This window comes from Sorex fumeus, unplaced genomic scaffold, assembly GCF_029834395.1.
Source record: "Sorex fumeus unplaced genomic scaffold, SorFum_2.1 ptg000014l, whole genome shotgun sequence".
Lineage (NCBI taxonomy): Eukaryota > Metazoa > Chordata > Mammalia > Eulipotyphla > Soricidae > Sorex > Sorex fumeus.
In genome coordinates, this window is record NW_026606071.1 from 4,227,763 (window position 1) to 4,253,988 (window position 26,226).

Genomic DNA, 26,226 nt, shown 5'->3' on the forward strand with positions numbered 1-26,226 from the left:
GCACACCTGGATTCTATCCCTGACACCCTATACAGTCTTCCGAGCACAGCGAGTGATCCCTGAATACAGAGCCAGGAGCAAGTTCTGAGCACAGTTGGGAGTGGCCCCCAAAACTCAAAGAAACAACAACAGTAATAAAGTTATTCTAGTTATTCTGAGACATAAGCCAAGATTCTGGCAGAAGACTTTTTTTTTAAATTTTTATTTTTTGTAGGAGTACTGCTATTTATTCAGCCAATGATTAGCTGATTGAATTGGGCATGAACTCTACCTTAATTTATTTATTTATTTATTTTTCTTTTTATATTTATTTATTGAATCACTGTGGGAAAAGTTGGAAAGCTTTCAGGTTTAAGTCTCAGTCATACAATGATCAAACACCTTTCCCTTCACCAGTACTCATTTTTCACCACCAAGAACCCCAGTATACCTGCCCCCCCCCCACCGCTCCAAATGCCTGTGAGGTAGATGATTTCTACTTAACTCTTCTATATATTGATTACATTCATTATTTCGACAAAAGATGCGCCATTACTGTTTAGAATCCCCCCCCCCCAAACAATCAGAATTGCTGAAAGAAGACTTTTTTTTATTGTCAATAAGGAAAACAACTAGATATAGGAAAGTTTCAAGAGAATCCCACAAAACTGCAGTGCAACTCAAACACTTCCTGTATCTCAAAGACCAGTAAAATGATATCAAATGAAATATTCAAAAGTAATGAATGAAATAAAATGTATGTTTAATAAAATAATTATTTTAATTAGTCTATAGGCATATGTAAAAGTTATAATACGTATACTGGACATACTCATTAAGAAAGTTTTAAGTATAAGAAATGGGGCTATCTCCTTCACATGTTGTTTAGATAGTGGGCAGAATGACAATAGGTAATTCTATATCTTTCTATTAAGAGTTATAGCAATTTTATGTTCTATTAATAAAATATTTTATGTCCAATATTCAAATATTTCCTGTTAATCAATAATGTATTTTCATAACTGAACTCCTTCCAATATCAACGATATCTCACTAGTATTTGTATTTAAAGAGTGAGATATTGGTTTTTTTGATGGATGGCCAAGTTTCTGTCTGATTTTCCCCACGTGATTACTATTTTTTTTAATTGAGCTAACTTGTGTTTTGCCCCAGTTGATGGTAAGGTCTAAATCTTCTGAAAGCAATGTATTTGATTTCCTGCTGCTGTCCTCTTTTATTTTACTACCTGGGGTCTTCTTTGGATTGTGGTCAGTACATTCTTTGGTGGTCTTCTGGCTCTGACCAATGTGGAATTTTTCATTTATACGTGGATTTTTCATTACACTAGGACATCTGGTTTTCTTATGAACAATAGAAGGAAGAAATGGTTGAAAAGATGCAGTAGGTAAGTCTTGGAGATATCTGGGAAAATGTTGGCTAATTTTATATTCATAGGTTAATTTTCTTGAAATTGTCTCTTGAAATTTGGTAGGATTTAGATAATCTATACTTACATTCTGATAAGTATCTGTGGGACTTTGAGGTATATTCAACTTTTCAGATACATGTTGAGGTATGTGAGGTAAATTTCCAAGTCTATTTTGTTTTAAGACTAATCCAGTACCAGGAATAAAAAGTTCTGGCTCTTCCTGCTTTGTCAGATGAGTGAAATCTGTGTTTGAAACAGACTGATGTGAGTGTCCATTCACTGTTGTTTCTTTCCAGGTTAAAGGATTATATATAACTTGTCCATCAATAGGGCATGCATTGCACTTGTAGAATAACCACCTGTCAATACATTTCCTATGAAACTTAAAAAAAAGTTATAAATTAACATGTGCTACTGTTATACTGTTTATAAAGTATATTATTTATACAAATTTTCTGTTTGTTACTGCTAAAACTAATTAACAAAAATAGAAGATAATCATAATTTATTTTAAGTCTTATAAAAAATAGTTTGAAAAGGTTCACTTAAAAATGCAATTGATTGGGGGTATGGTGCCGCCAGCAGGTCAATCTGTACCTGTGAGGCCAGTGCATCAGCAGCCTGATGGCGCCTTCAGACTTCCAGATACCCCAAAATTGCTGCTGTGCCTTTAGCCAGACCCCAAAAACTTGGGGCAAAGTTTACCAAGAAAGTAAATGGCCAAAAGTTAGGTATGTGGGAGAACACACCCACAAACCATCTTCGGCTCAGCTATATTCAGATATATATATATATATATATATATATATATATATATATATATATATATATATTCTATGGTTCCTGATTGAACTGCTTAATGGCCATGATCCCAGAGACTCAGAAACAAATTTCGAAACCCAACGGATTTTGGCAGAAATGTGTCCAGTCCCTGCAGTAGGTTACAGGCGCTGAGGCACCCCAGGTGGGAATAGGTTTTATGCCTTGGCCTATTCCCCCTGGCGGCCTGGTCACCGCCATCTGCCAGAGACCATTTGACAGTCAGTTTTAGGCCCGCAGTGATGAGACACGTGGGGCCTTATGGGATGGGTGTGGAGCTGGCCCTTTCCTGCCCATCCCAACGAGACCCCGAGTCGCTGCCCACAAACAGCCTCTCTGGCTCCTGATCAAGCTGCTTAATGGCCATTATCCCAGAGACTCAGAAACAAATTGCAAAACCCAGCAGTTTTTGGCAGAAATGCGTCCACACCGAGCAGCAGGTTACTGTTGCCGGTCCACCCCAAGGGGAAAAGGGTGCTGTCCCTCCACCTGCTCCCCCTTGGTGGCTCAGTGGCCACCATCCTCCAGAGGCTATTGGACAGTCAGGTTTGGGCCCTTAGTGATGCGACACGGCGGGCCGCATGGAATGGGGGTGGAGCCAGCCTTTTCCTCCCCATCCCAACAAGACCCCGAGTCGCCATCCATGAAAGGCCTTTCTGGCTCCTGATCAAGTTGCTTTACGGCCATGATAAGGAACAAATCTCGGAACTCAGCAGGTTTGGGCAAGAAATCCCTCCATATTTAATTGTTAAAATTTCGGAATTTCAAAATCGCACAGCCACTACTGCAACTACGTGACATCATATGTTATTCATAACCAGCAATATAAAACAAATTGTTTGTTTCCTTTTCAGCAGATCTGAGTGTTGGGGTAAAGTCCCAAAAAGTGGTGGGTCTGGTGTCAAAATATTGAATGCGATCAAAGTAGATAGAGAGTAATGTGGAAATCATCTGCCCCACAAGTAAGGGGAGGGTGTGGGATGGGGATATACTGGGGTTTTGGGGGGTGGAGAATCGAGACTGGTGAAGGTATGGGTGTTTCATTGTATGACCAAGACTTAAAGTCGAAAGTTTTGTGACTGCTCTCATGGTGATTCAATAAATAAAATGATAAAAAATGGAAAAAAAAAGTAAGGTGGAGTTTGTACCCAATTCAATCAGCTAATCAGTGGCTGAATAAATAGCAGTACTCCTACATTAAAAAAATGCAATTGATATCAGAGCTGGAGCAATAGCACAGCGGGTAGGGCTTTTTCCTTCCACGCGGCTGACCAGGGTTCGATTCCCAGCATCCCATATGGTCCCCTGAGCACTGCTAGGAGTAATTCCTGAGTATAGAGCCAGGAGCAACCCTTGTGCATCGCCGGGTGTGACCCAAAAAGCAAAAATAAATAAATAAATAAATAAATAAAAAACAATTGATAATGTACTGATATCCATTTTCTCCTTTTTTTGTTGTTATTATCATTTTATTTTGAACCCCCTCCCCCCCCCCCCCCCCCCAGCAGTATTCAGGGCTTATTCCTAATTCTCTGTTGAAGGCTCACTCCTGGTAGAGGCTAGGAGTCCATGCCAGTGCTAGGTCAGCAGTGGGCAAGGCAAAAATGCTCTATTTGCTGTTCTATCTTTCCAGTCCCTTGACGCCCATTTTTAACATTAATATAGAAACGCTCATAAATATAATTTTGAAATGCTGTTAAAATTCAGCTTACACATGATTCATTTCACCTTTTCTAATGAATAAAACTAACAATTTTAAAAATAAATCTGAAAAAAATTAATGTGATGATAACACAGCACTGTTGTCCCATTGTTAATCAATTTTCTCAAGTGGGCACCAGTAATGTCTACACTGTGAGACTTGTTGTTACTGTATTTGGCATATTGAATACATCATGGGTAGCTTGGTAGGCTTTGCCGTGCGGGCCGAATACTCTCAGTATATTGCTGGGCTTCCAAGAGTGTCAGAAGAATCCAGCCCAGGTCGGCCACGTGCAAGGCAAATGCCCTGCCCGCTATGCTATTGCTCTGGTCCCTGATAATATAAAATAATAAATCACATATTTGGGAGGAAAATTTACCAGGTATTACAGGGTCTCCAAATCCCTAGTTTTCTGAAGTAGCTTTGTTTCAGATTAAAAAAACCCACCTCACTGTCAACTAAAAATTAGCCTAAACTAAAAACTTTAGAGTTTGATTCCACTAATTTCTTTTGAAACAATAAATTTTTATCAAATATATGTTATCTTCCATCCTCAAAATCACAAAAATATAACTGAAAGTTTATATTCTATAAGCTTTTCTAGTAAATAATTTAAAGATGTAAAATAATCTAACTTAAAATGCCACTTTATATTCATGGATAGTATATAGCACTGTGGGACTGTCATCCCGTTGTTCATCAATTTGCTCAAGCGGGTACCAGTAAATCTCCATTTGTTCCTGTCCCATGCTAGTGTAGCCCAACGGTGTCTGCTCGCTCCAAGAACACAAAGTGAGGCTTGTTGTTACTGTTTCTGGCATACTGAATACACCACAGGGAGCTTGCCAGGCTCTGCTGTGCAGGTGGGATACTCTTGGTAGCATGCTGGGCTCTCCAAGAGGGACAGAGGAATCGAACCTGGGTCAACCGTGTGCAAGGCAAACACCCTACCTGCTGTGCTATCTCTCCAGCCCATGGACAATATAGCACTGTCCTCTTGTTCATCGATTTGCTAGAGCAGCCACCAGTAACGTCTCCATTGTGAGACTTGTTGTTACTGTTTTTGGCATATAGAATACACCATGGGGAGCTTGCCAGGCTCTGCTGGGCGGGCGAGATACTCTCCGTAGCTTGCTGAGCTCTCCGAGAAGGATAGAGGAATCGAACCCTGTAGGATAACACTCTTTTGTCCTTCCTCAGGTAGCTTAGGTTTGTCAGGTCACACCCATCTAAGAACACTGAACTTGTAAGCAATGTCCTTTCTGTGTGGACACAGGAAGACAGTTAATATTATGCTTTGTAACTTGGGAGTTGATTGACTCCGAATAATATTTACTCCTGGGCATCTGATTTCTTGACTCAGTTGCCCTTAGTTCCTAGCACCCCAAAAGCAGGGTCCCGACGAGGGACTGAATGGACCCAGGGCAAGCAGTGAGCTACCCTGGCATCGAAATGGGCCAGGCCAAAGAGCCACGATACTCAACTATAAGTTGAGGGCATGATCAAGGACAAATGCTGTCATGATCCAAAAGTAAGTAACAATGAGACTAGGACCCTGCTGGAGCTAGGAAGATTAACCTGGCCTGAGGACTGCGAATTGTATAGTGAGATGTTCTCAGGAAGAACCAAACTAAATTTATATCTCTTACTGTGCTCATACAGAATGACATTGCTAGAAATATTAGAAGTAGATTTATTACAACTATTTAAGTAGATTACTAATTGAGGGAAGAACACACCCTTGTTGGGATCCCACCCTTGGGTGGATCTCCTAGTAATCTGAAGTAATCTCTGTAGATGAGATTTTATCCTTGAGTTAATCTCCTGGAGGAGTGGTCTTACCTCTCTTTGTTGATTCGTCAGTATTCAACCCACCTTTATGTCACCGCCTTATGTGACTGCTATATAAACTAAGACGTAAGCTCGGAAAGGGAGTCAGAAGCGAGAGAGCTCGGGCTCCAGAGATCCAGAGTCAGAGCCAGAAGGAGAGAGGTTCAAAGATTGGGGCCCAGGAGAGAAGGAGGCAGAGAAAGACAGGAGTGAAGAGGATTAGAATAAACTGCTATTGATATAGACCGGCCTGACCCTCGTTTCTTCTTCCGTCTGCCCTTGGCCAACAGCCGTTCTGATCCAGGCCACACACAGCGGCTCAAGAGCACCGAACGCAGGCGGTGAGACAGTGCCATCCAGTGAGCCCGTGAACACACAACCTTCGGCGTGATAAGATTTTACAGAACCCTGGCCGGCTATGTGCAAGGCAAATGCCCTACCTGCTGTGCTATCGCTCCAGCAGATGGATAGTATATACAAAAATAAATCCTAGTTAATAAAAATTCATCCTTAGGATACATGGCTGCCTTTTCAAAGTGCTGTAGATCTTCTACATGTAGGATTGAACTTGAAGATCTCTGCTTATAGTACAAATAAGGTACAACTAAGAAGTGGATACTTGATTTATGAAAAATGGACTTATGAGAAAGTCAAACTAAAATGATGTGACCTCTACCTTGTGAGTACATGGTAGAAATCTTGTATGTTCACCAATATGAAATGCCTTTAAACAAAGCCGGCACTGGTATCCTGGTGCAAGCAGCTTACTCTTCTTCGTGATGAGTGAGAGAGGCAGTGACTTGACCACGTGCTTTGGCGTGCACACCTGGCTGAAGGAGAATAACCAGAGAGAAAAGAAAGGTCATATTTGTTTACAAATGAGGAGTACTCAATACCACAGGCAAAAAAAAACCCCTCACATTAGTCAAGCAGATGAATCTAGTGCTTTTCTTTGTTACTGTTCCACGGTGACAGAGTACCTGGGTGTGAAGGGCCATTTAAACTTGGTCTGTGACTGTTAGAGTTCATAGACATGAATACTGGCAAGTGACTGGGAACCAATAATTGCAGGACAATGACTGGTGGTCAAATGACAAGTTTATTCAGGCAAGCAGTGATTTTATAGAGGTAAAAGTTGTCATGCAGTTAAGGGGGATAAAAGGGAAGACAAACCTTGCCTGGCAACATATAGCTTCAGGGGGAAACAAACTCAACATACACAAGCTCTTTAAACAGAAACAAAGTTTATTCTCTTTATAAGTTTCCAAAACCATCCATGAATGTTTCAAGACAACCCATGTTTCTGAATCTAGCCAAAGGTCAATTATTAATCTATACTATTCTCTGAGGAGCTTTAGGTCTGTTGCCATTGTCAGAATTTAGTATCTGAAGTCATTGCCTCTAGGAACCCTGGAGTGATCTCACAAGTTAATCAGTTACTTAACTCATTTCATAATTCACAATTTTTTTCTGAGGCTGGGCTTTATAATCATCCCTATTTTAAAGATGAAGGATGGATCAGAGAGCTAGTATAATGGGTAATGCACTTGCCTTGCGAGCATTTGTCAGGTTCAATCTCTAGCATCCCATGTGGTCCCCTGAGCACTGCCAGGAGTGATCCCTGAACACTTTATAAAGTCAAAGTTAGGAGTAATCCCTAGCACCACCAGATGTGTCCCAAAACCAAAAGAAGAAAATGTAACAAAGAGAAGTTCAGAAATTATGAGTCACATAACCAACTGGTGGTTGTTAGGATTATAGTGAATAGTTTGACCGCAGAGTTTTCTCTTCATCTTCATCCTATAATGTTAGAAGTATATGACCGCTTAATATATATTTGCTAATGAAATGAATATAAATCACTCAAACTGAAAATTTAAATATTCAATCATATAAGAAGTATAAGTTTCTCTGAAAAACTTACTCTTTTTTTTCTTGAAAATGTGGCATCTTTTCTTCTATATCTTTTTTAACATTTCTATATTTTGTAATTTCATCAGACAGATTTTCTAGTGATCTCCATCTTTGATTTCTCTTCTGAAATATGTAAAATGTATATGTTAGCTTCAAGTCATGAAAATTTTAATTTTGTGGACCAAAGTTAGTAGTCTACATATCTATAATATTAAAGACTACACCTCATTTAAAATATGCCTTTATTTTTGGTTTTGGGACTGCACCCAACAGTGCTCAGGCCTTATTCCTGACCCTGTGCTCAAGGATCACTTCTGGTGGGGGAACTATATAGGGTGCCAGGGATTGAACTCATGTCAACTGTGTACAAGACAAGTGCTCTACCAATTTTACTATCTCGCTGACCCCCCAAATGCCTACACTTAACTGTCCACTGTCCACTGTCCTCCCATTGTTCATCGATTTGCTCGAGCGGGCCCAGTAACGTCTCCATTATGAGACTTGTTGTTACTGTGTTTGGCATATCAAATACGTCATGGGTAGCTTGCCAGGCTTTGCCGTGCGGGTGAGATACTCTCAGTAGCTTGCCAGGCTCTCTGAGAAGGACAGAGAAATTGAACCTGGGTTGGTCGGGTTGGCCACGTGCAAGGCAAACGCCCTACTGCTGTGCTGTTGCTCCGGCCCTACATTTAACTACACAAAATAATTTACAAATTATTATTGAGTCTAATATACTATTACCCAGTTACTAGAATTTTTTTAATGTTTCTTTTGTGCCAGAGCCTCATACATGTGAGACAAGCTCTACCACAAGAGCAACATCCCCAACTTTTTGTAACTTTATTCTTTTACATTTTAGTTTTGGTTTTAGGGTCATAGCCAACTATGTCCAGGCCTTACTCCTGACTCTGGCACTCACCGCTCTTCGTGGTTTTCAGGGGATCTCATGTGGTGCCCATGATGAGATCCGGGTTGTCTATATGCAAGGCAAATACTATTCACCCATTGTACTATCTTTCTGGGCCCGTAGTAACTTTATTCTTTCAAGTAAAATGTTAATTAATCAATACTGGTAATAGTAAATTTTCTGTTTGGGGTTCTAAATAGAAAGTAGCATTATTATATAGCATTTGGAGAAATTAAATTTATCATCATGATTGTTGATAAATCTTAGACATGTTTGTCAATATGCTAAATCCATTTATAATGCTGAAACTATTTTTAAATTGTACTTTCAAATCTGATGACCACAATTGCTGCACTTAAAAATTTATATGGGGCATTTGCCTTGCATGCAGCCAATCTGGGTTTGATTCCCAGCATCCCATACGGTCCCCCGAGCACTACCAGGGGTAATTCCTGAGTGCATGACCCAGGAGTAACCCCTCTGCATCGCTGGGTGTGACCCAAAAAGAAAAAAATATGTATATCATCATGCTACTGTGTTGAAATTTATACAGTGTTAATGTGAGAACTGGTTGTCTCACACAGTCCTATGAAAAAGTGTTCTAAAACTTTTTGGTTTTCATTAAAAACAAATCAGTCTGTTCCATTAAATTATTCATTATTATTCTTTTTTTTTTCTTTTTGGGTCACACCCAGCGATGCTCAGAGGTCACACCTGGCTCTACACTCAGAAATTACCCCTGGCAGTGCTGGGGAACCATATGGTATGCCGGAGATCGAACCCGGGTCAGCCACATTCAAGGCAAACTCCCTACCCACTGTACTATTGCTCTGGACCCATTTATTATTATTCTTATATTCATTTTACTTAGACTTACAACAGCACAAATATAAACATCATATGATATTCAAGATGGATACTGTACCTCACGAAATGTAAATGCGTGACAATGATGGTTGTAGCTATCAAAACATTTCTGACATAAGTGATATTCTAAACACTTCGTACACCTAAAAATACAAACACCAAACATATAAAAAATCTAATTATTTTCATGATTATTGGCAAATAATTCTGATCACTGATTTGCTCGAGTGGGCCCAGTAACGTCTCCATTGGAGATTTTGTTGTTACTGTGTTTGGCATATCGAATACATCACAGGTGGCTTGCCAGGCTCTGCCATGCGGGCGAGATACTCTCGGTAGCTTGCCGGGCTCTCTGAGAGGGGCGGAGGAATTGAACTCGGGTCGGCCATGTTGGCTGCGTGCAAGGCAAACGCCCTACCGCTGTGCTATCGCTCCCAGGAAATGTGCAGATATGGCAAGGCCCATTTGATCTCACCTTGTATTAATTTCCCTAAGTCTACTGTAATAAATTACAACATATTTAGTGGCTGTTGTTATCTTAGTGTTTTTGAAGATTGTAGAGGAGATCTATGAGGTTGTGGGAGTGACCTCAATAATGGTTGAAGATAGTTACAGGGAGTTGGTACTCTAGCAAAGCTTTCAGCTAGGAAATTCATCTAGTCAGAGCAACAAAGCCTGTGTCCAGCTCTCAGGGGGAGGTTAGCATGCCAATTCAGACTTTCAGTGGAAACTGGACTGCAAAGCCAATACCAGAGTGTAATGAAAAAAATAAAACAACTGGGAGTTCTTAGGGTACTAAGCTGGCATAGGTCGCCAATCTAATAGTCATAAATCAGCAACTATAATTTATGGCAAAGAGTATACATAGAAAAAAGAAGCAGGGCAAATGAATGTTGTTCTATAGCCTTGCTTTCTAAAGTTAAAAGAAAAAGAAAAATGAATATAAATTTACCGATGACACTTACTTATAACACTTCCCCACAATTGGAAATTGTTTACAGTTATTACAGGGAATTCCAAGATGTTTGTCCAGTCGTTCTTTCTCTGCTGTGGTCACAAATTTGCTAGAGTTTTGGAATTCCTCTAAAATAAGCTTTAGTGGCGCAAACTCTTTCCTACACAGAGGACACTTCAACATGCTAGTCTTTGAAGTTATTTCCTGAAAACTAGCTAAAATCTTCATGCATTTTATATGAATACTATTACCACAGCCAAACCTGTTGGAAATAAAGTTCAGTTTATCATTTGTATACAGAAAATGATATACATTTATATAAAAATATTTCTGTACCATCATTTTAATTTTGCTGTAAATTGATTCTGAAATAATTTTCATTTCATTATACTATCTTATCTATATGTTCATCTATCTTCTATTTAATAGGAATAAAAACAAATTCCTGAGACAAGAGTAAAAGTGCAGGAGGTAGGGCATTTGTCTTGCACATGGCTGACCTGGGTTCAATCCCCCAAACCTCATATTGTCCCCTGAGCCCCGCCAGGAGTGATCCCTGAGCACAGAGTCAAAAGTAAGTCCTGCACAACTGGGCGTGGACCCAAAACAAAACAGAAACAAAAGTCTCCACAAAAACCCCAAGTTTCTTCCCCCCATTAAGAGAATGGTGGCAAAATATTTTCCCATTAGCAAAATTGTCATCTTTAAAGTAAAAAATATTGTCTTAACAAGAAGGAAAATAATAACAAAAATTTCATCATTAAGAAAGGGGTGTGTTCCCATTGCCTCTTATGCAAACCACAGCACCCAATAAGAGAGAGAGAACAAAAGGGAATGCCCTGCCACAGAGGCAGGGTGGGATGGGGGGGGATGGGGCGTGGGAGGGATACTGGGATCCGTGGTGGTGGGAAATGGGCACGGGTGGAGGGATGGGTACTTGATCATTGTATAATCGAAACCCAAGCACAAAAATTTGTAAATCTACAACTGTACCTCATGGTATTTCACTAAAAAAAAGGGGGGGGGGTGTCTTATTTCTCTAGAAATCTCATAGTAGTATATGGTAGCTCTCCATAAATATCATATCTGCTAAGAAAAATATTTTGGATAATAGGGAGTAACTTTAAAATATGCAACAGAGGTAGCTACAGTAGCTATATTGTTGATAAAAATCTTCAAAAAATAATTGAGAGAAAAAAAGAATAAAGAGTTTCTATATCAAATAATTGCTCAAGTCCAACATGCTTCTTTACATGTTTCACTTTACAGTGCTGCAGAATATAGTATGAATGATCTTCTCAATAAATACTTGGATATTAGTGAATTTTTTATTCATTTATGTTTAAAGAGATAATTTTGAAAAACTAAGGAATTTTTATAATTTAAGATAATCTTTAATTTCAGAAAACTTTACATCATTTCATTTATTAACATGTGAAAAAAAAACACAAAAAAGGAAATGATCCTGATTTAGTAAATTCAAGTGGAGAGAGCTACAAAGTGGAGTTATGCTTTAATTTTCACCTGTAAGATGTATGATTGGTGGGGAGATGGCACAAGAGTCAGAGTGCACATGAGAACTCTGGATTTAATTTCTGGAACCACAAGGTCCCACAAGTACTGAGTTGGAGGTAACCCCTGAACATTGTCAGTTGTGATCCAAAACCAAACCAAATGTACTGCAGACATATTTAGAGTAAAATATACATATAACAATAATAACATACATGTCATTAACAAAAGGAAGCCAACTGATTACAAATATGCTATTATAACTTGTGTTGTTTCTCTTATCAGTATGTCTCATACCAGTCAATTATATACTAAATTTAAAATTTTTATAAGTTTTTAAACTGAAAAGGAAAAAAGCCTATCACCTGCAAAATGTAACAGGAAGTCTTTTCTCTAAAAGCACTTCTTGACAAATAGAGCAGATATCATCTGAACCAATTTCCTTCTGTTTGATATACCCATCTTCCTCAACAGGCATGTTTTCCTCTTTCATTCCTTGTCCAGGAGTTTGGACTTGATGTATCCCCCGAAGCAAGTCACTGATTTCACCTTCCACAAGACCTAACTGCAAAGCAGCTAGTAAAAAAAAATGTGAATTATTAAAAATCATGAGCAACATCAGAGATGCCAAAGTGTAACAACTTATACTGAAAGAATTTTCCTTGAACTATGAAAGACAGTTCTGGTTAGATTATTGCATTAAGAGTTACCACTTTCTGGTATTCTTTTCAGTCATTTATAAAAAGATCTCTTTTTTGTGACTGACAAAAAATGTCACTGCAAACTGCATACAAGGGTTTTGGATAGTGGTAGTGATAACATTCAATCTTAGATTGGTGTTATAACATTTTGATCACTTATCTATAAATATCTTGTCAACATAAAAGGACATTAACAGAAATGTGTGCAAATACATAATGAGGAAATTGAGATAATTCAGTAGTTTAAGGTAATTAATTTGCTTGATGAAAAAAGGAAAATATAGTAGGAAAGAAAGCCTCATTTAATTTTTTTTCCTGACAGAGTTTTATATGCCCACCAGAGTATCTTTGATAGACCTATTCTTCATATATTTGGTCTGTAATCCTGTTGAAAAGGACAAGAAATAATATTGTCTGCACCCTTGATATGCATATTCTTTAAATTGTGAACTTTTTTCCATTCCTCTATCTTTATAAGAAATTGTATTGTTGGGGCCAGAGTGATAGCACAGCGGGTAGGGCATTTGCCTTGCATGCAGTCGACCTGGGTTCAATCCTGGGCATTTCATATTGTCCCCGAGCACTGCCAAGAGTAATTCCTGAGTGCAGAGCCAGGAGTAGCCCCTGAGCATTGCAAAAAGCAAAACCAAAAAAAAAAAAAAGAAGAAGAAGAAGAAGAAAGAAATAGTATTGTAATAGTATTGTAAGTGTTCTACTTTGGAGCGGAGTATATTAGATCTCACATTTCCTAACTCATCTCCATACATTTTTCCCTCACATTTTCCTTAAAATGTCATAACTTAACTATCAACAGTTTTTGTTCTTCATGTGCTCATGCATTTCAATATAAACACTAAAAATTATTTGCAATATAACACAAGTCTTATTTTTTTAGTTGTAATAGTGTAATTTTCCCCAAGACACCATAGTTTGTAATTCTGTTAATAAAAATTGCAGGCAGGCCGAGATTAGTACCAGGAGGTTTGCTCCATGGCTTGGAGGTTAGCCACACATGCTAGGGGAAAAGGGAGCTCAGGTAGAGAAGGGAGCACCAAATAAAGGGTATTGGGAGGATCCTCCCAGGATGGGAGAAGCATGCTGAAAGTAGACTATAGACCAAACATGATTGCTACTCAGTGCCTCTCTTGCAAACCACAACACCCAAAAGGAGAGAGAGAACAAAAGGAAATGCCCTGCCACAGAGGCTGTGCCACAGACGGTGGGATGGGGGTATGGGAGGTGGGAGGGATACTGGGACCTGTGGTGGTAGAAAATGGGCACTGGTGGAGGGATGGGAATTTGATCATTGTATAATAGAAACCATTGAGAGGTACCCTGAAAACTTAGAGAAAAGTAAATAAATAGTTGTGCGGCCACAAATGCGGCCGTGCGCTCCCGGGAGCTTGTTGTGATAATCTCTGGATCCTGGCCATTGTTGGGGTTACACGGCAGTTGGAGGGTGTAACTGTCTAGCTACTGACAGGTCCAGTCCCAAACCGTGCAGGCTTGGAGATCTCAACTCCGGGTCCCACACACCTGGGTTCCTCTGCCAGTTCTGTTATGCCTGAGGCTTATCCAAGTGTGTGGAGAGTGGCCTCAGTATGGCCTTGGCTGGGGCCTGGAGGTCTTCAGCTGTTTGGGCCCTGGCGAGGATATTCAGGCACAGGGTAGGAGACTGCCTTGTGCTCTCCCGGAACCACCATCTCTGAATGCAACAGTTATATATACCTAGGTCGAGAAATCAACATGATGAATGACCTGGCACCTGAGTTGCGCAGGAGGAAGAGAGCGGCTTGGAATGCCTTCAAGAACATTAAAGAAATAACTAAAAGGACAAAGAACCTCCAGCTATGAGCACATCTCTTTGATTCCACTGTTCTTCCTGCATTAACATATGTCTCAGAGACCTGGACCCTACGAAAACAGGATGAGAACGCTATTCGGGTCTCTCAAAGAGGAATCGAAAGAGCTATGCTTGGATTATCATGATTCACTCAAATGAGAGATAGAATCCGGAGTTCTGATCTTTGTCAACGCTCAAGAATCAGGGACGCTGTCTCATTTGCCAAGACATCAAAAATCAAATGGGCTGGACACGTAATGAGGTTTACAGACAACCGCTGGACTAGAGCCATTACTGATTGGATTCCATGGGACATCAAAAGATCACGTGGATGCCCACCTACAAGATGGTCAGACTTCTTCGTCAAGACCCTGAATGATCGGTTTGAGGCTCTGCATGTTCCTAGAACGAACAGATACCATTGGGCTACGCTAGCACGCAACCGGGATGAATGGAGACGTTACTGGCTTGAATAAATCGATGAATAACGGGGATTAAGTGATTAAGTGAAGTGATAATAGAAACCCAAGCACAAAAATTTGTAAGTCTACAACTGTACCTCATGGTGTTTCACTAATAAAAGTTAAATTAAAAAAATTGCAGGCATGCAATATTCCAACTCCATACTTAATAACTTGAATTCTTGCACCAGTGTCCCTACCCACTTCATCCTCCTCCACCTCACCATAGGCAAATTTATAAAAAATATTTATTATAGTTTGGGTTACAGTTTACAATAGTGTTAATGTTAATTTTGATGTACAGTTACTTCACCTCTCCACACCAAAGTGTTCAATACCATGGAGCAGCATGTGTGTGCTTTATACTCATAGTGAATTTCAATCAACATAGTAAATTTTTGTTTGAAATACTTGATATGCAGGTCTAAAGGTGAAAAATTGATTTATAAAAGATTCAAATTGCTACTAATAACTTTTCATTAAATGTTGTCAATTTCTAATTTAAATATCAATAAAACAAATTTAAAATTAATCTTTTTACTGACATGATAATATTTTATAAATTGGATTAAATTTAAATGTATTATTAAGACTAATTTCTGATTGTAGTTTTACCCCTAGCACCCCATATGGACCCCTGAGCCTGACAAGAGTGACCCCTAAGCCTTGAGCACAGCTGGTGTGACTCCCAAACAAATAAATTAAGAATAACAACATCAAAACAACAGAGAAACATAAATGTAACATAGGAACCAGAATTCTACTCCTGGCAACAACCACTTATCTAATTAGTGGACAGAGAACAAGTGTGTATAATATATATTTCATGGATGGAATTAATTGGTGTCACAGTAAGCAAATAAATGTGCTATTTGTGTGGAGTGGTGTTTGGGCGACACCCAGCAGTGCTCAAAGGCTATTCCTTGCTCTGTGATCAGAAAAATATATGTGGTTCTGAGGATCAAGCAGGTAAAGGTAAAGGTAAATGCCCTCCCGTTGATCGTCGATTTGCTTGAGCGGGCCCAGTAACGTCTCCATTGGAGACTTTGTTGCTACTGTGTCTGGCATATCCAATACTCTCAGTAGCTTGCCGGGCTCTCCGAGAGGGGCAGAGGAATCGAACTCGGGTTGGCCATGTTGGCTGCTTGTAAGGCGTACGCCCTACCCGCTGTGCTATCGCTCCAGCCCTGGATCAAGCAGAGCTGGCCATATTCAAGACAAGCACATTTTACCCTAGAATTCCCTCACTAGTCCTAAACAAAGTAAATTTGAAGGTGAAAGACAAAAAGTGGATGATCTCATTCACAGAGAAACAAAATAAGGAAATAAATGATACCCAATGAAAAGAAACCCTAGGACTCTTGACTATGAAACTGAAATTACCTAAGGATGTCAGGAGAGAAAAAAGTGGAAGAGAAAGATCCTGTGGCCTGTGAGGAAGGGTTATTGGCACTTTGATTGTGGGAGCTTATTGACACTTCCGGTGTGGACAGTGTGGTAACATAACACCTCTAAGATGTATAAACCCTATTGTAAACTGACTTTTTAAGATTAATTTCTTGAGTTTAAAAGAAAACTTTTAAATTATATAGATAACTAGAAAATTGCATGTCGCTCACATATCTTACTTTTTTATTTAAAAAAATTAGAACTGTGAAATTATTATTCATGATTGGGTTCAGGCATACAATGATTCAACACGGATCCCTTAGCCAGTGTTTACTTCCCTTGGGCTATCTCCCACCCTCACCCCCACCCCCATTTACTTCCCACCCACTAGCCTGCTTCTATGAGAGGAACTTTAAAAAACAATAGTAATAAACTTTTGCACTGTGGTTTACAGTAGTGTTCCTGATAGGGTTTTAAGCAACGGTACCTTTCAGCACCCATCTCCACCTCCTGATTGAATGCTTATTCTCCCACTTAGGCTGTTGCCTCCTCCCTGTCATTTCTCCAGCCCCCTCAAATGACATGACATGCTATTGGGAAGTCCTAGTAAAGAAGCTTGATAAAACTATACACAATAGTGCAGAGAATAACTATGACTTTGGAGAAGATTTGAACATTCTGGGTAAATAAAAAGGAGATACAGAGAAGGAAATAGTCATACAATCTAATCATCGGGTTTGTAAGGAGTGGGTAGCACTGTATCACTGTCCTCCTGTAGTTCATCGATTTGTTTGAGCGGGCCCAGTAATGTCTCCATCGTGAGACTTGTTACTGTGTTTGGCATATTGAATACATCACGGGAAGCTTGCCAGGCTTTGCGTGCAGGTGAGATACTCTCGGTAGCTTGCCGGGCTCTCAGAGAGGGGCGGAGGAATTGAACTCAGGTTGGCCGCATGCAAGGCAAATACCCTACCTGCTGTGCTATTGCTTCAGCCCAAGGAGTGGGTGAAAGAATAAATTGGAGACTAAGTGACATCTTAGAGAAAACTTTTCTCAACAGTGTGAAAAGAGAAAGCAACAAACTGCAGGCATAGACAATAATGAGAATACAATATACAGTAAGTCTAAGGGCTGTCGAAGGTTGAACAAAGGAAGGAGGATGGAGAGATAATGTTGAGAGTTGTCAAGGTTAACAGAAATTGAGTTGTAGAATGACTATATAGGATTTCTAAAATACAAGAAAGAAGAGAGGAGAGCAAAAATCAAGGAGAATACTTTTGCTTCTAACTTTGGAAAGTAAATCAAAAGGAAATGTTGCTATGAAAGTTGGGAATGTAATAGGAGAGACTATTTGGGGGACACTTCTATGATGACAGCATTTTTATTACAAAATATGTAAATCTAAATGATCTGTGTAAAATTATTTTGATTTCTTTTATTTTTGAAGACTTTAGAATTTTAAGTTCATAATTATATGTCTAGGCTGGAGCAACAGCACAGCAGGTAGGATGTTTGCCTTGCACGTGGCTGACCTGGGTTTGATTCCTTCACCCTTCTTGGAGAGCCCAGCAAACTACCGAGAGTACCCTGTCCGCAAGACAGAGCCTGGCAAGCTCCCATTGAATATTCACTATGCCAAAAACAGTAACAAGAAGTCTCACAAATGAGACATTACTGGTGCCCACTTGAGCAAATCGATGAACAACGGGAGGACAAGTGCTAATTATGTCTGATTCAAAACTCAGCTTAATCACCAACACTAAGTTTTAATTTAAAAAATATGCATTAAATTACATGATCCCAATATCTATTTCTACTGTCAAATAATTATTCTGTTTTTCTCATAATTAAAAATATTTTAGATTCAGAAATCACTGTGAATCTTTGCTTAGAATACTAGGTAGTTTTTTTCTACTGAAAAACCTGTCTTGTTTCACTTCTTTTAAATTACTGCTTCATGAATTTGAATATGGTATACAAAATATGGTATACAAAAAGAACATTACAATTGTCTTACATAACATATTTAGCTATAGATAGATGTTAAATTGTAAAAATTAAGAAAGCATAAATAAAAGTTCCTAAAGATGCTATTAAGTTCAGTTAATGAAAAGAAACTTACATTCATGAGTTCTTGGAAGCTTGAATTTTTTCAGTAAGATCCTAATATTCACAGGTAGAAAACAAAGTTGAACTTTCATTTTTTGACATAACTTTAAAATATATAGTTTTGCTTTAATTTTAGAAAAGGAATAGCAATATTATGGAATTTATATTGCTTAAAAAGTGTTTATAAATACATTTAAATTGTCATTAACTTTCTATTTTAATCACAAATAGTTAAAATAGCATATGTGAAAAGTATGATAAGGGGAAACCAAAGACATATGCAGTAAAGTGACTTCCCAGAAAAAAAATCAATGTGAGCTTTTGTTTGTTTGTTTTTAGAGTTGTTTATAGAAACAGTGAGGGAATTTAGGTTTTCAAATATTCTCCTTAAAATTCTCTAGAAGTTTTCTATTTTTGAAAATGAAATAATTATTTGGATAGAGGACCAATTTAACAGTTTCAAAACATATACCATTTAATGTATGACAGAAAAAAATCTTTTCAATCATCAACATTTAAAGTGTACTATGGCTTTAAATATAAAATGCACATTAAATTTGCACTTAAACATTATAAGCTATAGCATATTAAATAGTAAATTATATTTACATTTATTTTATGGCTAAAACATAGTAAAAAATGAGTTAGATTAAATAAACATCAGTACAAAAATAAGAACAGAAATTTTCATGCTTTGATTAATCTATAGTAACACTGAAATGATCTACATGAATATTTAAAACATATTTTTTGATATAATTTCCCCAAATGTTTCATCTGTGAGGAATAAAAACCATATATAATAAGAGGACTATTTCTGTATATGATAAAAGTTGAATATATTGTATTAATATTTATTAGGAATCAAATGCTAACAGAAAATACCGAAGATTAATTTTTAAAAAATATTGAAATGCAAGTTGCCCCTCATTTACTTCTTGATATTTTAAAAATAATGATTTGTTGGTATAAATATATGGAAATAAAATAAAGTGAGTTTGGTTCAAACTGGGCTGGAGCGATAGCACAGCGGGTAGGGCATTTGCCTTGCACGCAGCCAACATGGCCGACCTGAGTTCAATTCCTCCGCCCCTCTCGGAGAGCCTAGCAAGCTACCGAGAGTATCTCGCCCGCACGGCAGAGCCTGGCAAGCTCCCCGTGACGTATTCGATATGCCAGACACAGTAACAACAAAGTCTCCAATGGAGACGTTACTGGGCCCGCTTGAGCAAATCGATGATCAACGGGAGGGCCTTTACTTTACTTTTACTTTACTTTGGTTCAAACTGAATATAAATTATAATAACTAATTCCTGGGATTTTCTTACAAATAGCTTCTAACATTAAAGAAAATATTTTATCTACTTATTTGTTTATTTTGATTTTTGGGTCACACCCGGTGATGCTCAGGGGTTACTCCTGGCTCTGCACTCAGGAATTACTCCTGGCAGTGCTCAGGGGACCATATGGGATGCTAGGAATCGAACCCGGGTTGGCCACATGCAAGGCAAATGCCCTACCCACTGTGCTATTGCTCCAGCCCTAAAGAAAATATTTTAAACTCAACAGAAAAAGTCTTGGGCTGTACATAGTAAGAATAATTTTTCTGATTAAAAACATTCAAAACATATAGAGGCAAGTCTGTCAACGTAAAACTTAATGTTCAGAAAGAAAATACCAGAAACTATTTTGATAAGATATAACCATTTTACCCTTATATTTTTCTTTAATTTTAAAAAAATTAATTAAGAAACATGATTTATAATGTTGTTGATGGTTGAATTTTAGGAATATACTATTTTAACACCAGTTCTACTTAGTAGTGTCAATTTCCTGCCGCCAGTGTTCCTATGCTCCCTCTAGCACACACATCACCCCCAGTTTTTATTTTTCCAAGAGTAAATTTCCTTATCTTGCAGCATTCAAACTATGAAAACAAAGGGGCAAAAGGTGTAATATACATAATTTTATTTCTTTGTGGAAGACTTTTCTTACAGAATCACTTACCAGCATATATGCTTACAGAGTTCCTTTTCTTTCAAAAATGTGGAACAATCACAAACATGAGGGTTTCCTAGAAAAACCTTTAAAAGAAAAATAAAATCTTTGAAACTCCAATTAATGTTTATAGTTAGAGTAAAATTAAGTTAACTGAGAACTGGATTAATAGATTTAGGAGACCCCTGAATGCTGCTTACCCGTTGGAATATCTTAACTTGATTCAGTCTGATTTTTCACCTGCATATTCATTGCCTGGTCAACAGCTTGCATGGTCAAGTAAGACTTTTTTTTAAGGAGATGAAACCTCTGTATCTATTTTTGCTGAGGCATAATTGATATGACATTATATTAGCTCCATGTGTTACAATATAATATCTTGATATTTGTACATGTTATGAAACCACTTCAAGTCTATTTAATATCTGTCATTATACACAGACACATTTTTGTGTGGCCAGAACTTTGAAGAATGTTTCAAATATGCAATACAGTATTAACTACAGGCACCATGCAATATATTACATCCTTACAAATTAGAAAAATCTAATCTTAAAAACATAAAAAATATAGAAGTTTCTCACTGAAATTCTCCCTAGCAGTGGAGAAATCTTTTATACTGCATGTTAATTCTTTGCATTTGAGTTGGTTAGTTTAATTTTATTCACCAAATGTATTGAGTGAAACAATTTAGTATGTTACAAGCAACAGTGCAAAGTGATATTAAACATAGTATTACAATGTTATTTAAAATGTATGACACTGGGGCCATAGCAATAATACTGCAGTAGGGGACTTGACTTGCACATGGACACAGTTGGATACCCAGCACTCATACTGTTGGTCCCCAGAGCCCTGACAAAAGTGATCCTTGAGCACAGAGCCAGGACTAAGTCCTGAACACTTCTGGGTGTGACATCAAACACTCACTCCTCCCTTACCCTCAAATGCATAATAGTAAAAAATTTCCAAATTCACTCCTGGGAGGTGGTACTGGACTAATTATTTTAGTGCTGAGTGCAATATATTAATATGAAACAATTATCTTTTTATACAATTTAAAAGAATTTTCCTTTATCAAAACCTCTTTAAGACATCACTATTAAATAGGGTCTTGTTCCCAAAAGGAGAGAGAGAACAAAGGGTATGCCCTGCCACAGAGGCAGGGTGGGCTGGGGGGGGGAAATGGGGGGGTGGGAGGGATACTGGGACTGTGGTGGTGGGAAATGGGCACTGGTGGAAGGATGGGTATTTAATCATTGTATAATTGAAACCCAAGCCCAAAAATTTGTAAGTCTACAACTGTACCTCATGGTGTCTCACTAATAAAAATAAATAAATAAATAAATAAAATAGGGTCTTGTTATGGGGTGAGATAGCTCAAGGGCCAAGTGCTTGCAGTTTCATCTGGTGTCTGCGAGCACTGCAAGGGAGTAAGGACAGAGCTGGGAGTAGTGCCCCAGCATTGCAGGGCTCAGCCCCCAAGCAAACAAAAAATGACTTGCTATAGCTTCAAAGTGATTTAAGGGTAAATAAAAAAAAATCAGTGCAATTTATTTAGCGAATATTTCTGCTATAAAAACAGACTGTTGGGTTTTCATGTCTTTCAAGTTATAGGACTAGAGTGCGAGGAAGGTATGCAAAGATGCGCCTAAAACAAACCACACAGCTGTCCCCTGCTTTTGCTAGATTGCTAGGAAGTAGTTCGATCTTTAGTGCCTAACAATCAAGCAAGAGTTGGAGTCCTAGCTCCAGAAGCGAAATACTTTTAGCAAATCCTCTGCTATCTGCCCAGTTTTAGAATCTGGAACTCTCGCCTGTGGGGAGTAGCACCGCGGGGATTTCTCTGGCGGCTAACCCCGGGGCGGGCCCAGGAGACTACAGCCCGCTGAGCCCATTTGGTGGTAGTTACTCGGAAATTCTTTTTTTCCGGTTCCTCCTCCCGCAGTAGGAAGCCGGTTGGTCCCATTTCCCGCAGCAGGTAGATGTTACTGCTCAACGCCTGGTCTTGGTGCCAGCTGAGGATTTCGCTCAAATGTCTTCTCCTGTCCGAGGCCTTGGGGCCTCGGTGAAGCATCCTGCCGGGATGCTGCCGTAGGCGGCCGTTTGGGGAAGCTGGCGCCAGCGCCCGTCTCCATGACAACCGCGTGCGCCCGTTGCCAGGGTGACGCCGGTGTTGTTCAGTGAGTTCCGGCGTGCCTTGCGCCGAGCTAGCGCTGGAGACAAAGGTGCGGGTGGATGTCGTTGCCGCCAAACTCACACGCCTACTGGACTGCTCCAAGAGAGGCTTTTGAGTAAGGAGAAGCGTTGGTGAAAACCAACGGCTAACAGAAACTGGCAGCCCAGGACATACTGTCAATTAATTTTCTTTTGCTGCTTCCTCGTAGCAGCTTGAAGTCGTGTGTATTGAGATAGTTGCCCAGCCTGGTTACTCTGGGTGCCAAAATCTTGTGATGATTCATCATCTTTGCCAGAAAACCAAGCGCGATCGTTGATGTGAAAGATAATACACAGACATTCCCTGTGCACAATCAGGGAGAATCTATGGGCATGTGTGGAGGGGATGGGAGGTGGGAGTGGTGAAGAAGGAGGAGGAGAAGCAGCAGCAGCAGTGAATAAGGCCTTGCATGTGGATGACCGACCTGCATCCCATAAGGTCTCCTCAGCCCCATTCAGAGCACAGAGCCAGGAGTAAGTCCGAAGCAACGTCGAGTGTATCCCAAGCTCCAACTATACAGACTTGCATTTTGCCCTCATTAATGGTGTTAATGTTAAAGCAAACCATTATGCATTGAGATAAAATCAATTAAAGGGGTTTGAGATTTCAGCGGGCCAGGCATTTGACTTGCACATGTCCAACCTGGGATTGATTACGGGCAGCCCATGTGGTCCACCAAGCACTGCCAGGAGTGAGCCCTAAGGACCACAGAGTGCAGCCCCCAAAACAAAACACAAAAACCAAAAATAAGAACACTTTATTAAACCAACTGGTGTAGCCTCCAAACCAAACTCCAAAGCCAGAAAACCAAAAACCACCTCATTAAAGGGACTGAGGAGATATTACAGGGGTTAAGGTGCTTACTTGTATGTGGCTGACCAGGTTCTATCCCCAGCATCCCTGAGCCACTGCCAAGTATCACTCTAGAGCACAGAGCCAGGAATAGCCCCTGAGAGCTGCAGGCCGTGGTCCTCAAGCCAACAAAAGACCCACCTCATTAAAGTAAAATTTCATTATATATTCAATTACCTTTATTAATAGTTCACTGTTTATAACCTCAAAATATATTACTGGCAATCTACAATTCCTGTATAACAAAATAAAGGGTGGGTTGCTGGAAGGCACTTAATTCAAACATCATTCCCTCTATTTTTTCTGCATTTCCCCTCTTTCCTCATAATCATCATCTTTACCTATCCTCTGGAAATTATCCTGAGAGAAGTTTAAGAAGCTGCATAAAATTTGTTTTACTTATTACAATGAATAATTCTTGCTCCATGAGAAATTAGTACCATTTCCCCCCCAGGAAGATCACATGGTGAAGACAATAGATATTATGAAAACTGAATATAGGTTCATAAATTACATTTGGGGATGAAAGGTATAGCAATATTCAAGATTACACAGAAATTAAAAGGAGAAAGCACAGATTGCTTGACAGAACTCCAGTCTAGCTGTAAGACATTTGTTTATGTGTCTGTCAGTTAAGACTTTAAAAACATTTTTATAGTCAGGTGACTACCCATATGTTTACATAATCTTTTGAAGTGTGTGAAAGTGCTAATTATGCAAATATTAAACCAAATTAAATGTCTCTTTTAGATTTTCAATACCTCCCTTCAAGTTACTTTTGATTTTAGGGAAGGAAAAATGGTGTTAGAAACAAATGATTTATAAACCTAAAGTTTATATAAAAGAAAAATGGTGTTAGAAACAAGTGATTCATAAACCTAATCTTTATAAACCTTAACTTTAAGTTTATAAATGACTTGTTAATTTTATTTTCTTTAGCAACACAATTTAGTCTTGAAAGACAGAAACTAGATTAAAATATGAAAAGCTGGGTTAAGATTATCAGATCTTGGGCTGGAGAGAGAGCACAGGGTTTAAGGTGCTTGCTTTGTATCTAGTCTATTCTGATTCTAATCCCTGGCACCTTACCTGGTAAGGTTGCCTCAGTACCATCAGGGGTCATGATCAATAAAGAGAGCCAGGAATAAGCCCTGGACACCACTGAATGTGACCCCCTCCCTACCCCAAAGCAAAACAAAATAAATTTAAAAAGTGAGACCAAAGAAGTATTAGATCTTGAAATTGTATGGAAAAATGGAGCTGAATTCCTAGGGGCTGTGGGGGTGATGAGAAAAGAAACAGATGTCTGGAAGATATCAGTTGCCAAAGTGCGTGCGTGTGTGTGTGTGTGTGTGTGTGTGTGTGTGTGTGTGTGTGTGTGTAAATATGTACAAGTTAGATTGAAACAATGAGATGTGGTTGGGAAGGGTGAGAACACCTGGGGCAAGTATGTGTGGGAAGTATGCTAAAGTCTGGCATGGTGTCAGGGAGCTGCAGATGACAGGAAGCTTCAGCTTTTGGTTCCCTGCCCTGTGTAACACACAAGAAGAAATATGCAGAAATGCCAGTGGAAGACAGGTATGTCAGTTCTCAAGGGTTCAGACTTTGTGTTCCAAGAAGAAGAAGAAGGAGAAGAAGGAGAAGGTGAAGGAGAAGAAGGAGGAGAAAAAAAGAAAAGAAGAAGGAGGAGGAGGGAGGAGGAGGGAGGAGGAGGGAGGAGGAGGGGGAGGAGGGGGAGGAAGGGGAGGAGGGAGGAGGAGGAGGAGAAGGAGGAGAAGGAGGAGAAGAAGGAGAAGGAGAAGGAGAAGAAGAAGAAGGAGAAGAAGATGACAACTACTCAGGGTAATCCTTAGGATAGCGTTGTAAGAGTATAAATAAAAACACACCATGTTTGCAAATCTAAAGAAACAGGTTTATGTGTGTGTATACCAGGTTAAAATCTGTTGATCATGGTGCTTGTAGGCTTTGTAAAGAAGACACATATAAAAGCTTGTATACATTAGTCTAGACTTGTCTGTGGCAATTTCCTACACCCTTCCCCCAAATAAATCCTCGTTGTCATGAAGTTTCTTTATAATATAATATTTGTAAATAAGGGCTTTGATAGTCATTTGACAAATTAGAGTATAGAAAATATAGCATCTTGTCATTAATAAATAAGCTTGTTTTTTTATAATCTTAGACCTACACTTTGAGCATATATTACACTTATGCAATTAGAATATTTTATTTATTTTACAGTATATATATATATATTTAACACCAGATGCTGTTTATTAGTAATTCAACATTAATGCCCATGGCTAACATACAAGTTGATAACAATTTTTATTTGTAGGTAGACTTCACAAAAATTTTGTTAGTATGACCTAGTTGCCAAAGGACCGAGCAATTATTAGCCTATGACAAAATCATATTTTTGGACGCAAAACTTAAGTATGCTGTCATTAGCTTATTGTGATCTACAATGTAGCTAAGATAATTAGATGCATAGTAGATAACTGGACTCTGTAGAGATCATCTTTGGTTTTGTTGTACTGAAAAAGTTACGAGCTGGGTGACAATATATTTTGGTTTTCTTAGTGGTCCAGGAGGCAAACAAAATTGTTTTATGAATAGAGATGATAAAAAGTTGTTGCTTTGTCAATTAAAATATGAATATAATTAAGTACCTTACAACCCCTCACTGAAGTTATGTAAAAAGAGTGCTGGGAAAGGCAGGAATCCTCAAGTACAGCAGT

At 38.9% G+C, this 26,226-nt stretch overlaps 1 protein-coding gene across 1 annotated transcript; it reads right to left on the reverse strand.

The window, feature by feature from the left end:
* Window positions 1-864: 864 nt before the first annotated feature.
* ZSWIM2 (zinc finger SWIM-type containing 2) lies at window positions 865-22,492 on the reverse strand. Its single transcript, XM_056111889.1, has 9 exons — window positions 22,328-22,492; window positions 20,425-20,501; window positions 18,431-18,471; window positions 12,280-12,490; window positions 10,413-10,664; window positions 9,506-9,590; window positions 7,684-7,796; window positions 6,436-6,589; window positions 865-1,790 (listed from the first exon to the last, which is right to left on the reverse strand). The coding sequence occupies exons 1-9, from the start codon at window positions 22,490-22,492 to the stop codon at window positions 996-998; spliced, it is 1,893 nt and encodes a 630-aa protein (XP_055967864.1). The 3' UTR covers window positions 865-995.
* Window positions 22,493-26,226: the final 3,734 nt, after the last annotated feature.